The following is a 14,536-nucleotide window of genomic DNA, read 5'->3' on the forward strand; positions in this document are numbered from 1 at the left end:
AATATTTTCATCACGACAAAGCTAAAATTATTTGAAAATTTACAAGATAAATTTTTGATAAATTCATTAGTTTTGATTTTTAAGTAAATAATCAATGCGGATTAAATAACAATATTTAAATGCGTGTCGTTTTGTTAGGTACCTAGTACCTACATATAATATATATGACTATATGAGTATTGAGTACCTTTATATGACATACCTACCTTAAATCTTAATATCTGTTAAAACTATGATTTAATTATAAAAATAGAAACGATAAAATAAACAAGAATAATAAGATAAAGTAAATAAAAGTTATTGCACATAACATTTATTAAAAATATGATTTTATTTATAAATTAATTTTGAATTTTAAAATTTTATTTACAATTTAGTTTTAGTGCGAGCCGCACAAAATTTGTTAAAACTTAAAAGTCTCGTGCATGATGGCATCCATGACCTTATGGCTTATAGTATAGCATAAGGTTTATGCCGTTTATGGATGACTTGGTCGCTCAGGTATATCCTATGGTTCAAGCGGTTCAGCTATCACAGCCTTATCACACTTCGCTGGTGTGTTAACAGTTAAATAAACATAATATAATACTATTATAAATATTATTTAAAAACGCATAGGCAGTACGTACAAAATGTACAATGCCCGTCAAATACCTATTATATAAATTAATAAAATTATTCAATTTAAACAAATTAAGGTCAACACCATTCGTTTGAAATATTATTTATTACCAACTGTTATAGTTTATAATGTAGTTTCTATGTGTTTGAAACACATTAAATAGCTGTAGAACAAAACACGCACATCACAAACGGTTTCGGAATGATAGACGTTTGGAAATACATCGTTAAGATGAAGATCCCTAGCCCGGTGAGCTACGTGAGTGCCATACTTTTGATAATTTTCACGGCCGGCGTCTACAAGCAATTAACACTGACTCAAAAGACGGCCAACAATTGTGAGATGACGTTCATGTTCGAATATCCACATTTTGTCGTGAGTGAATGCGGTTCATTATTCATGCACTCCGTTATTATGATACCAATTTATAATCTAATAAATTTTCTGCTTCCCAGGAAATCTCCGTGCCCATGAACAGAGGCAAGTATAATTTGTATGCTTACACCGAAGGCCAAACGATGGAGAAAATAAAATCTATGAAGTTTTACGGTACACCGGTCATTTTTATACCCGGACACAGTGGATCGTACAGACAAGGTAATAATAATATGTGACTATTTATAAATAGTTTTTGAACAATTTTTATCGGACTATTTACGTTTTATCTATTATAGTTCGGTCTATTGCTTCGGTTAACATTAGAAAGATGTACCATATTCAATCAAATATAAAATTTGATTTTTTTACTGTTGACCTGAATGAAGAATATTCTGCTGTCTTTGGAGGTGTTCTATTACAGCAAACTGCATTTGTTTCTCAATGTATTGATACAATCATAAAAACATATGAATATGACTACAAACCTACGTCAATTATACTTATTGGACATTCTATGGTAATATATTAAATAAATTGAACTTAGTTGTCTCAAGAACGCATAATTGAATAATCAGTCTCCTCTCTCTTTCTCTTTCTTTTATATATGTGGTATACTAAATGGCTCATCATATTTTCTTAATTGTGACAATATTTTTAATATAAATTATGATTTATGATTTTTGATAACATCAAAATAAAAACTTTTTTTTTTATAAATTTTAAGTTTTTAGAAAGTTTTATTTTGATCCTTATTTGTAGTGTATTTATAGTGTCAAGTTTATTCCTATATTACAATAATCAGATATTTAATGAATTTATTTTAACAAGTAGTTCATTGTAATAATACTGGCATTCAATATTTACAACAAAAACAATATTAATATCAATTAAATAAATTATAATGGTTAAGAAAAAGTTAATAGAAGTGGATTTTTAGAAAATAATCGTATTGTTATGTTTATTAGTCGTTCACTGCATTATAATCAATAAATAATATGTTATTATTTATTTTTATTTGAAAGTTATTATGTTGTTATGATATTTAAAATTTATCTCAAATGCAGCTGGTGGTACCTAATACCATAACAATAATAAACAAGTATCATAATTTTAAAAGCTATTATAATGTATACACTACATTACACAATTAAAATAATGAAAAAACCTTATGAAAAAGCATAATTATTAATTTATTTTAGGATAAGTTTAATTAATCACTTAGTCATAATGTAAAAATAAATATAGCAAACAGTTTTACTACATGTATAAATATAGTTGATTGATTTAACTATTTAGCCTTTCTAAGTAAAAAAAAAACTGTCATTAGTAATTAAATAAGTTTATAAAATGCATGTTCTTGTATCTTATATTATTAAAATTTTCTTTTATTTCCAGGGTGGTATTATAGCCAAAGGTCTGTTTATTGACCCTTTGTTTGATACCAATCTCGTAGAGCTTATCATTACTTTGGCGACTCCCCATAGACCTTTGTTTTTAGCCGATCACTATATGGATAGCTATTACGACCGAGTGGAAAAAATTTGGGGAAATGGATTAGACAAACCAAGATCTTCATTTTTGTCAAACATTTCACTATTATCCATTGGTGGTGGTCATCGAGACTTAATGGTTTGGCCTTGCTTGACTTATACTCCACATGCAGACATAAATGCATTAGTAAGTTTTCTATTTTACATAAATTATTTAATCGGGCTTAAGAAGATTATTGAATTCAAACATCCAATCGATCTTTAGAGTTTAGCTATACCTGGAGTCTGGACTTCTACTGACCATCAATGTATATTGTGGTGTAAATCATTGGTAAAATCCATTGTAAGAGTACTATTCGACTCCGCAGAATCTGACTCTGATGATACAATTCATGAATGGAGAAAAAAAGTTTCATCTTATCATTTTGACAGAGTATGTAAAAGAACAATAACTGTTATGAAAACTGACCTTATAATAGATCTATTTGATTTACAATTCTCACTGATCATTTGTGGCTAAATGATTTTTACTAATTATGTTTATTAAATAACAGAGAAGTAATGGAAAATGGTTTCATTCTAATTTACATCCTATTTCTGTGAAATTAAATGAACCTAATGTGATTGAATGGAATGAAACATATAAGCTTCAAAGATCAATTTCATTGGAAAAAGGGACGGTCATGCCAATTGTTATACATCTGCCATTGTTTGAAAAATCATTTAATTATGAAATGACTGCTGAAGCTGTAAATATTGAATACCATGATTGGGTATTTTCTTGTAAACCCGATTATAATTCAAAAAAACACTGGTATAAAATAAAATAAATTGTTTCCATAATGTTCATTAAAAATTCCAATTATTGTATTATTTTAGTTTATTTGGTACAAACTGGTCTTCTAATAGTACTATATCGGTTTCAAAATATATGAAAAGAAGACATATTACTTTAAAGTTGTCTGATGTTTATAAATTGGGTCATTCAAATTTGGTTTTTAAAATAAAAAATACTAAAAAACCAGTAAGTTTTCTAAACTGTAATAAAAATCATATAATAAATGAATAATGCTTTATTTTAGACAGCATTGAATATTGACTTGTATAAAGCTAGTGATAGAATTAATCAAATTTTATGGCGATTTTGGTACGGAGTTTTTAATAAATATCTACTGTGGAATGTTAATGTTTTTGAGACATTACAATACAAAACTATTCTGCGAAATTGGTCAGATAGTATATGTATGCATTGTGTGTATAATGTGCACATGATACCCACCAAATGCTCAAAAAAAAATCATCATGCTGTTTCTAAATTTGTTGTACCGTGGACACAAGGTGTTTTGCATGGCATCACTAGGTAAGCTATTTCTCACTATAGACAATTTCTTTTTAAATTTTTCTGTGTGACTTTAATGATTTTACTTCTAATTTCAGTGACAGTTATGTGGAACCATTGAGAATATCTTTAGAAAATATTCCTCTGTCAAATACAACAAAAGATCCGTATCTGCAGTTCATATTAGATCCAAAATGCAACTATCGTATTGAGTAAGTGTTTATAGCCAATTATGTGCTGTTATAATAAAAAAAAAAATGTTGACTTTTAGATTAGATCTATCTATTATGGATACAATTGGAACAATAGGATTAAAATATGGCTTGACTTTTCCATCATACATTGGGATCATAATACTGTTAGTATTGTCAAATCAATTTTCACAATTGGCCAATTCGACTAAAGACGATTGCTCAATATATCACAACTCCTTGCCATCTATGATCAGCGTTTTTAAAACTTTAGCTATTACAATTTGTTTTTTGACTGTTATGTAAGATCATTAATTGATAAATTTTAATGATTAGGTATACTTGAGGGTTATAATAGTACTTTTTTTTCTAGGCAAAACCAGTGGCCTAACATCAATAAACCAATTGGTGGCATAGACTGGCTTGGGCATCCATTAAAGACAATGATATTTTCATCATTGCTTTATTGCATAACCAATTCATTCATGTATTTTGCTACTATAGCACTGTGGATGATGATGTTGTTTTGGGGAAAAGCCATAAACGAACTATTAGTCGGGTAAATACTAGACATAAATTAAAGTGTTTTTTTTTACATATCTAAATATTTATGTGTTAATGTTTTAACAGGTTTATAATGAAAACTTTAAGAAAAAATGCTACAATATCTGACTGGATACTGTATGGATTTGGAAAATTACCAATAGCTGTTTCAATGATAGCCATTTTAATTTCTTACAATACATGTGGTACTGTAGGACTTGTTATTTCAGCATTTTTCTATTATTTCATAGTAAGTTAATTGTACTAATTAAGTTTATACTCGTAGCTATCTTTTATTTAAATTTTAATATTATTATATTGTTGAGTTTGCTAATATCAACATAATTTTTCCATCATCAATATCCAGTCCATTAACTTTTCTTTATTAATTTTAATCAGTGCTTCAAAGTATAATGTTTCACTCTAAAATAGTAAAATATATAAGAAATTACTTAATTTTATTTAAATGCTTAATGTTATAGCTTTGCACAATGGTTCAAGACTGCGTTGACCAATTGATTTATTACCCAATAATATATTTTAAAGAGTATTTTATGAAAGGTGAAAAACCTAGTTTGAATTTGTCACTGACATCTATTCATCTGCATTTTTCACTATTTTTACTGTGGTTACTAATTTGTGGTTGTCATCTGCCGTGCAGCATTGAATGGGCACGAAATTACCAGTAATTTTTTACATTTTGTTAACATTAAAACTTGAAATAATTTTTTTAAATTTTCACAGTCATAGCAAATACTTAGATCCAGATCCATCATTGATTTCCTCATTGATATTAAATACCTGTGCAGGTATTATATGGCAGATGGATATCCCCAAACGTAATTTGTGAGTAATCATTTAAAAAAAAAATTATTGTATTGTGTAAAATATATTTTATGTTTGCGTTTTAGGAAATTCTATGCACAATTAAGCAATCTTTGTATAGCAGCTTCAATAATTTTGTTTTTGTTCTGTCAAACTGCATTATTTCGAATAGCTCCAATTTTAACATTGGTTTTTGTAGTCATCACTCTGCACCAGTGTTTTAGTTCTTGGATAGGAGTACAAGACCTGATTGATAACCAAGTAAGCGGTTCTAATGATAAGACACCACAAAAAAAGGTGGAGTAAATGACTAATTGTAAGTAAGTATATAATATATGTACAGTTGATTGGGATAGACTAATTAAGGTGTGTTGATATGTTATAGCACACTTAACTGGTTCAATGTGGGTTAAAGAGCCGATTAATATCTGACAATATTAAACAATGATTTATTACTATTAGTTTATCATTGTATGATATTGGTGCATATACCTCTCAGTTGATTCTTTTATTTAACAGTGAACATAATTTTTGTCAATTTTTGTGTTTTATTCAAACAAATAACAACTAAATAGTCAATAAGAGCTACATCATGGTCTCATTAATTTTGAGTATATTGTTTATTTATTATGCATGCCTAAAATTCAATGTTTGGTTTTTGCATTAATGTTAAATAATAATTTTATTTAAAATAAAAAAAGTGTTACAAATGCCAAAATTTTCTCTTGCTTGTGTGCCTATAAAAAAAAATGTAGATCGTTTTTAAAAAGCAATATTGGTTATTTTTTTAAAGCATTTTTTGATAGCACTTAGAATTTTTAAATTGAGCTGTTCTTATCATGGTTAAAACATACCAATTTACTTTTAACAATTTTGTATACATTTATTTATATTTTGTTTGTTCAACACTTACACTGTGGAATATTGTATCTATAATGGAACCGGAATATTCATTATACTATATATTTAAATTACTGATATAATTTAGTCGATTCATTTTGTAGAGCACTTAAATAAACTTCAACTAGATTCTTAGTCAAACAGCATGTGGGTACAATTATAATGCATTGTATGATATTAAAAAAGTTCCAACATTAATTTAATTTTAGAAAATACAACATTAAAGTAAGGTTTGTTTTACGCAGATCAGTTAATATATTAGGAATACAAAGAAAACAGCTTTTTGTATTTTCATTCAATAATGTCCATATAAATAAAGTTAAGGTATCATACCTCTTTAAAAATAATTGAGAACAATTTAGCTTTCATTTTTTAGATAATTTATTTAAAATGTTTGTTATTCAGAGTTTTATGAAAATACCCAGATGTAATAAAAAGATTTTAATTAATAAAACAGTTTTGAATTAAAAAATAAAATTCTTTTCAATTATTTTTAATATAATTATGCGATTTCCCAACTATAATATTAAATTACAATTTTAGAGGTTTTGAAAAATACAATTATTGATTGAAATAGTGTTCACAGTTAAATGAATCTCCATTTATAACCATTTGTATGCCAAAAAATTACCAGTTTTGGCTATGAATCATTTAATGTAGGAAAATATATGTATCAATGAATTGTGTTAGACCATTTTTATGTATTTTTTGCATTTTATTTATCTTATATCAGTGTCATTTCGTGTTTTTTAAAGACTGATTCATGTTTTTGATTAATCATTTTTGATTCTGTTTATAATTTTATTTTTTTTTGTAACTATTTGTTTGATAATATTTATTTTTTAATTTTGTTTAAATGTAATGATTTGTTATGGACATTGTATTCTATGTGTTAAATCTTATAAGTCTAAGTCATTTACAATCTAGTCAGTTGTGTAAACTCAATAACTTTTGAATGTAAACGTAAATATTCATATTATAGAGTTTCCTCTGTTTCATTAGGTACTCATTAGAAATAGATAATAATAATTAAATGTAACATAAAAAAAAAATTTTAACTTTCAAAGATTAAATGTATATTGTACATGTGATTTTGTTGTAACATATTTAAAACAATTGTGACTGTTTTAAAACATGTTATAATACTACTCAGTGGTGTATTTAAGATTTATTTGAATGGGGAGATATGACTGAAATATTTTTTCTCCCTCCACTCAAAATACATGAAGATACACTATCAATTTATTATAACTACACACATAATATATATTATATATATACATAGTAGGTACATAAACCTTAAAATTATATCATATAACATATTAAATGATAAATCATTTATTTATTTATCATTTAAAAAAGTAAAAACTGCTAAAAAAAAAGTCAAGGGGGAAATATATTTCCCTTATCTCCCCCCGTAAATACGCCACTGATACTACTAATTCAATCATTGTGTATTATATTTTTTTGTCTAATAAATACAGTGATTGAAATTAACACAAATTGTAAAATTGTCAATTTGTTGTGTTTACCCATTTTGTTCTATACAAATTGTTCAGTTAAAACCATTGTGTGTGTCAAAAGTTTGCCATAAGCTGTGGCATAAAATATCCATAATTTTTATTAAATGAGTATAGTTGTAATAATGTTTCTTAAAATATTTGTATATTTTAAATCACGAAAGCATGATAGTGTCGAGTAGCACTTCTCAAAAAGTTTGTTTTGTTTGTTTTAACAAAAAATATACTAAGTATACCTAACTCCTAAGTGTTTGTTTGAAAATAGTAAACAAAACTAGAAGGAATAAACAATAATAATTGATAGGTGGAACTCTGGGACAGGTGGTGCCCCCCTCCTTCCCGTCATTTATGCATACAGTAGAATTCTTTTAATCTTCTAAAATAAATAAAAAAAAAAAATTAATTTAATATATTATATTTATCAGGTAAAAATATTTTTTTTCCATCAAATTATTGCAAATTATAGTTCCTACATTTATTTCACGTCACTCTTGTTGCATGGTAAGTTTGATAAGTTCACACACGAAGCGTAGGAGGTAAACGATTATATATATTTGTATATATGTAAGTTTCTATACAAAATATTCACCCTTACGGCCTTACAGTGATAGTTCTAACTAATTACACAGAAGAAAAAAAATACGTTCCCTCAGTATTTGAGTTCATGCTAATTTTCGTGGAAGTCTTACTATAAATGTTTGTGAAAATTTCCATTCCAAGTACAACTCAAAAAGCGAGAAGAACATTTGTATCCATCCACCGGATAGTTACTATCCGGCTCAATTATTATTCGTGTAGGAACTGACAAATTATTGAAGGTTTATTTTTAATTTTTATGTGTATGAATTTATGTTGGCATAGGTATCCAAAGGATATTTTTAGCAGACGATAATTTACATTCGTCCTGTTGTATGATGATAATATTATGTTGACTTGACATTGATTTTTATATTATTTTAATTTTATATTTTTAAATTAATAGTTGATATATTATTATTGTCAACATTATCTGGGTTAGATAAATAATCCACTAATATTGTTTCGTGAACTGTGATTATATTGGGTCATCATTTTAATAGTTCATAGATTTTTTTCCACTAGTTATAGAGCCTTTTTTCGTTTTTTCGCTTATCTTGTCACCTGTTAAAATGTTTTAAACTGTAAAATTTTACAATTGCGTTGCTATATTTATAAAACTATGACTATTGTTCTCATTTATAAATAAATGTCGACATGTTTTAAAATTTAAAATAAAACGTTAAGCGTTCTTGTCATTTCATTCTGTAAATCACGATAAAAGGGTGCAGGCCATTAGTCGTGTAAGGAGTTGTGTTTGCATTAAAAAAAACTTTATTAACACATTCACTCTATTTATGACGTAGGTACATCTTGATAATAATAATTAAGTACTGACTTTCTATACCTACTTGATCGGTACGCCGAACCGGTACTTAGGTACTGTGATTTATGAAATTATTACGACGACGAAAAAACGATTTGAATAATAATAGTTAAATAGTACCTATAAGATTTGTACGGGTTTACGATTCGCACACGTCGCGGTTCAAATTCAAAATCGTTTCGGTCGCCGATCGACGTCGAGCGTTATTAGTGAAAAAATCGTCCATCGTTTCAGAGTTGTCAAAGGCATTTCACGCGGTTACAGCTGTCAGTTAGCAGCAGGCGTGATTACGTCTTAGATCCTATAGACGTAGGTTGGTAAAATTTGGGGGGGGGGGCGGTAGGTAGCCCCCCTGGGGGGGGCCGGTGGCGGCGCGGGGGGGGGGGGGGGGGGTGGGTTTTTGGGGGGGGGGGGGGGCTATTTTCCTAAATGGAGACCAAGTCGTCGCCCTAACTACGCCTGTGCCCGTGTTTTGACAACGTGTAGGTATTGTATTATTATATGAATTATTTGCTACGCACTGTACACGGTTATAATAATACGCACGAGTGGGCATAAGTATTAGGCGTTTTAATGTATATTTATAACTAGATATAATATATCTACCCACTCGAGAATACACTCGCAATATTTTAGGATATTATGGGTATATAACAGGTTAACGGCTTAAGAGTTTTACGATTTTTGCGTTTATCTTCATGCGGAACAGCCAAGTCACGCACATACTATGCCGTACACAAACGTGACCACGTGGACCAACAATCGTCATATTATTGTTATGTAAGCTGTATATACAGTCATTTTACTACGTATTAATTGTCAAACACTTGAAATAGAGCCGAGTGCTCGCCAATTAGTAGGTGCATCATCATGTACCGCGGTACCTAGGTCGATATCCTTCTTTTCATTTATTTATTCTATAATCTAATACATTCCTAGCTGGGTTGCTATCTAAGTCTACTGACTACTGTTATATGTATATACTTTTTTTCCTTAATCTTAGGTCAGTAAGACTCATAAAATAGATACATTACAGGTAGGTACCTACACTGTGCTCGCGGCAAATAAAACACACACCCACATATTATATTATATTGCTCTATTATAATAAAACGTTTTTTCATCACTGAATGAAATTCGCGATAATGATGATGATAATATTAGCACGATTTACAGAGCGATTCAGCGACTGTGATGAACTAATAATCGACCGCTTTTTTTCTTCGATAAAGCGATTGTTCAATGTCTGATTTTTAGAATTTTCTGATACATGCAGAAAGACTATATTAATATTATTGTCTGCTAAACAATTTACAGTAAAAAAAAAAGTAGACTTCTCATTTTAAAAACAGAAATTCGTATCATTTGTAAAACATACAAAAAAAAAAAATCTCAAGAATTTAAATAAATGTATTATTGATATAATAATTATTTGAGGTGAGCGCACTTGACGAATCATCGTATACAGATGAATATAGTATAGTGCAATAGTGCAAAATAATGAATAAAGTATTATTGTTTCTGGCCGACTGAGCTGAGGTATAACATAAAATAATAATCATCGTCTAATAATAAATATCAATTATCAGTAATATACAATTGAACAATTTTGTTCTAGTAAACCCTCTTTGATCTACGCTATATTGTACTTACCTTGGCTCTTGTTAATTCCATGCAGCGTGATTTATCAACTAAACGATGACGTCGGTTACCAATTGTTTACACAGCATAAACTTGACATTAACGTGATACCTATTTACCGTACTCAAAACATGTCATTATCGCTGTACAAATGTCATACAATAATTCAACTGTCGATTTTATGAAATTTGGTATTTGTTTTGTAAGAGGTTTAATAAAAAATCAATTCCATAAAATATCTACCTATATTATAAAAGTATTATCTGCAGTCAACTGTTTTCTTCGTATATTCAAATTTAAACATGAGTATATTAATTTTTTTATTGAAGTAATAAAAACAATTGTTTTTTTTTTTTTTAAACTATTGTCGATTATCATATTGGTATAAATGAAGTATTTTAGTTAACACTAAATATCGATTTCCATTTTCAATAGGTAATAATTATCATTATATTTTTAAAGATAAATTATCTTGTAAATTGTTGTCATATTTGTATAGGTATAATAGTTGCCACATGGGTATCTATAAATATTAGGGAAAAAAATGTTTTACGTTTAGTGGTAAGCCAAGAACTTCCTGAAAATAAATAGGCATATTTTGTATACTCGTATACCTAACAAAAATCATAAAACCTCATGATCCTAACAATTATGGTTTATTTAAAATATTTCCTGATATACCTAATTAATCAACTATTTTTTAGTTTTATTAAAAAGATTGATTTTAAACCAACTATAGAGTTTGGACTATTAATAAAGCGTTATAATTTAGGTAATAGTAGTACATAACTTGTATTAGTAGTTTTATTTTAAAATGAAAAAAATTATTTAAATTTGTTATTGATATACCTAGGTAGTTAATAAGTTGTTGTCAGTTGACAGGGTTTGCCTACTTTAAGTTACACACGCTTGTGATGTATATTAATAGGTAGGTACCCATTATAACGGCAACGTAAAAATTATCAGTATAAGAATGTATTTTAGGCTATCGAAGAAAAAAATATAATCCAATAAAACGATGATCTTATACCGCTCGATATTTTGAAACTAGGTTTGAATAATCTTGTATTATTTATTTGTTTTTTGACAAATTGGTGGTGCTATGGACAAGGAATGTCCGCATTGTAATGCGCTAAAATTCAAAAACGAACGAGCCGGTATGTGTTGCGCCTCAGGAAAAGTTCAACTACCGGAAATTGAAACACCGCCTGAACCATTGAACAGTTTACTTATCGGTACAAATCCAGAGTCTAACCTGTTCCTGAAGTCAATTCGAACATTAAATTCATATTTTCAAATGACACCGTTCGAAAAAACGGAAATAATTAAAAATTATGCTCCAAGCGGTCAACAATTTAATTCAACATTCAAAATCAAAGACCAAGTTTATCACAGAAATAATTCTTATGGTAGAATCGCAGAACTACGTTTGCCGGATCAGCTAGTTTTTTTATATTATAGGCTATAGGTATAGTGTTTTAAGAACGTTTCACTGTGACACAATGCTGTGAAAATCCACATGCTACGTTTCGCTTCAACGGATTGTGCGTGTGCAGACCTGGAATGGATGAAGAATGTCTGTGAGTACGTTAGATAATTAATCGACAAAGTATCGAAAATACAAAAAATAAGTATTCGAATGTGTAACGACTAACTTCGTAAAACTAGTTATATTCAATATTGCACTCCTGCAGTAATTCTACGAAGTCTTATGAAAAATTAGAATTAATCGTATACATAATAAATTATTATAGAAACTTACACTTAAACACGAACAACATCTCTCCGTATCAGCACAAATCTCAATCAGTTGATCAAAGTTGCACATTATTTTTATGCTAAACACATACTTTTTTTTTTGATAACCTAATTAAGATTTGTTCTCAATGTTTATTAGAATATATGAAAACGCACATTATACATTTATCAAGATAAAGTTTTTGCTTAATGAACCTAAGAAATGTATTTAATATACTGAGATAAACATACTTTTATGAACATTATGTACAGAACTACAGAGTGACTTAGTTGTATAGTTCGCACGCATAACATATAGATAGTTGCATTGGTAAACGGTACCACCGGTATATACCTATACAGAATTCGATTTTCCGTAAGATTATCTTGTCGAAACCAATGGAAGTTTATGCCCAAAATGTATTATTTTAAAATCTAGTCAGGTCAGAGATTCAATTACTATGCACCGTCCTCGTATATCGTAAGGGTATGTACTAGTTTTAGACTCTTAGACGTATAAGCCAGAAATCTGAAACCTTAGTATTTTACGATTAAATATATTTATTTTTTTGGGGGGTAGGATACAGCATTATTTTTTTAACCATTACAGTTTCCATGGTAACCATATAATAAGATAAAATTAATGTTATAAATTTATAATTTAGCGTTTTAGTACTTAGTTTGCCCCTAGCAACTGATGAGATTAATATAATTAAATTGCCAGCCATAACAACGTCGTTGTTAATTTTTTTTTTAATCAAAATTTAAATGTTATAATCTAATAATTCTAATATGATTTTCCGCACAATAGAGAAAATTCAAAATATCAAGTATCACGTAACGTTTTTTTGTTTATTTATTTATTATTATTTTTTTTTAATTCTATATACTTGGCTTAATTTATAGCACAACATTTTTTTTTATATTTTTAATATATATTGTTTTTAAATAATGGATTCGTGTGTGATAGCCGATAGGTGTGATATTATATTATATGTTGTGTTTTCCCCTAAACATCGTAGATAGTTGTATTTTATCAATATGACACTATGTAAACATTAAGTCTTTTCAATCCAAGTGGTTTTGATATGCTCGACGACAAACCAAATCCCAAATATCAATAGGTACTAGGTATGTCTACTGTAAAATAAAATGCAACTAAAAAACACTCTACACTTGAAATCTATTCGACTTCAAATGTTTCGAATTTATATTTTCCTATTGTTAATAACTAGGTACATATGACGTCTAAAAGTGATTTCGTAGGACTTACGTATTATTTATTACGTATTATAGATAAATATCAATAAATTATTTTAAACGTCGATTAAAAAATGTATGTTTAAAATACTTTAAACTAAACTATTTATTTAAAACACTTTCCAACCGTGGTTGTCACACACTGATTAAACGTATACGCGACATTCTTCCACTCGGAACCGTCCAAGTATCTATATTGAGATATTTATTTAAATAATAACCAATATACATTTGCGTTTGGTTCCCCATCTTTAAAATGTATTGTTTGGCGCCTTGGCGACATGTTTTTAATTTGCATTTATCATTTTATTATGTTATAAATATTATACTAATATTGTTAGTTAGGTTATTATTTAACGAATAATGTTTGGCGGCATTTTGATTTTTTTCACGTCTGTTGCATCAAGGGTTGTTTGCAGCTTACAGTTTACTCACAAGTATATTACTGGGAAGTTTCCCGAGTGCGTTCCAGAAAAAAAGGTCATATTTTTTATATAGCTCTAGTCCCTAGTGTCCTAGTTAATTTAGAGTTATCCCTGGTATACCTCAAAAAAGTGAACTAGTTTACTTAGTTTACACCTCAAAAATATTTTTTAATTTTTATTCATTATAATATTTTCTATTTTAGCTTACACCCTTGAATTTGGGCGAGTGTACTAATTATTTTAAATGGTTTTTTTTTTTTTAT

The 14,536-nt window shown here is 28.4% G+C and overlaps 1 protein-coding gene across 2 annotated transcripts; it reads left to right on the top strand.

Moving 5' to 3' along the window:
* The first annotated feature begins 609 nt into the window (after positions 1–609).
* On the top strand, positions 610–6,046 carry LOC112595458 (GPI inositol-deacylase). Of its 2 annotated transcripts, XM_025340687.1 has the most exons (16): positions 610–997; positions 1,078–1,219; positions 1,297–1,517; positions 2,396–2,677; positions 2,756–2,923; positions 3,045–3,304; positions 3,370–3,514; positions 3,573–3,850; positions 3,928–4,041; positions 4,101–4,322; positions 4,394–4,579; positions 4,651–4,813; positions 5,046–5,248; positions 5,308–5,409; positions 5,475–5,704; positions 5,774–6,046. In XM_025340687.1, the coding sequence occupies exons 1-15, from the start codon at positions 824–826 to the stop codon at positions 5,692–5,694; spliced, it is 2,880 nt and encodes a 959-aa protein (XP_025196472.1). In that variant the 5' UTR covers positions 610–823; the 3' UTR covers positions 5,695–5,704; positions 5,774–6,046. The 2 variants fall into 2 exon arrangements, with proteins under 2 accessions (XP_025196472.1, XP_025196471.1); XM_025340686.1 differs by having other exon boundaries at positions 5,475–6,045.
* Positions 6,047–14,536: the final 8,490 nt, after the last annotated feature.

The sequence above is a fragment of the Melanaphis sacchari genome, unplaced genomic scaffold, assembly GCF_002803265.2.
Source record: "Melanaphis sacchari strain LSU unplaced genomic scaffold, SCAv2.0 Contig27_pilon_pilon, whole genome shotgun sequence".
Classification (NCBI taxonomy): Eukaryota; Metazoa; Arthropoda; class Insecta; order Hemiptera; family Aphididae; genus Melanaphis; species Melanaphis sacchari.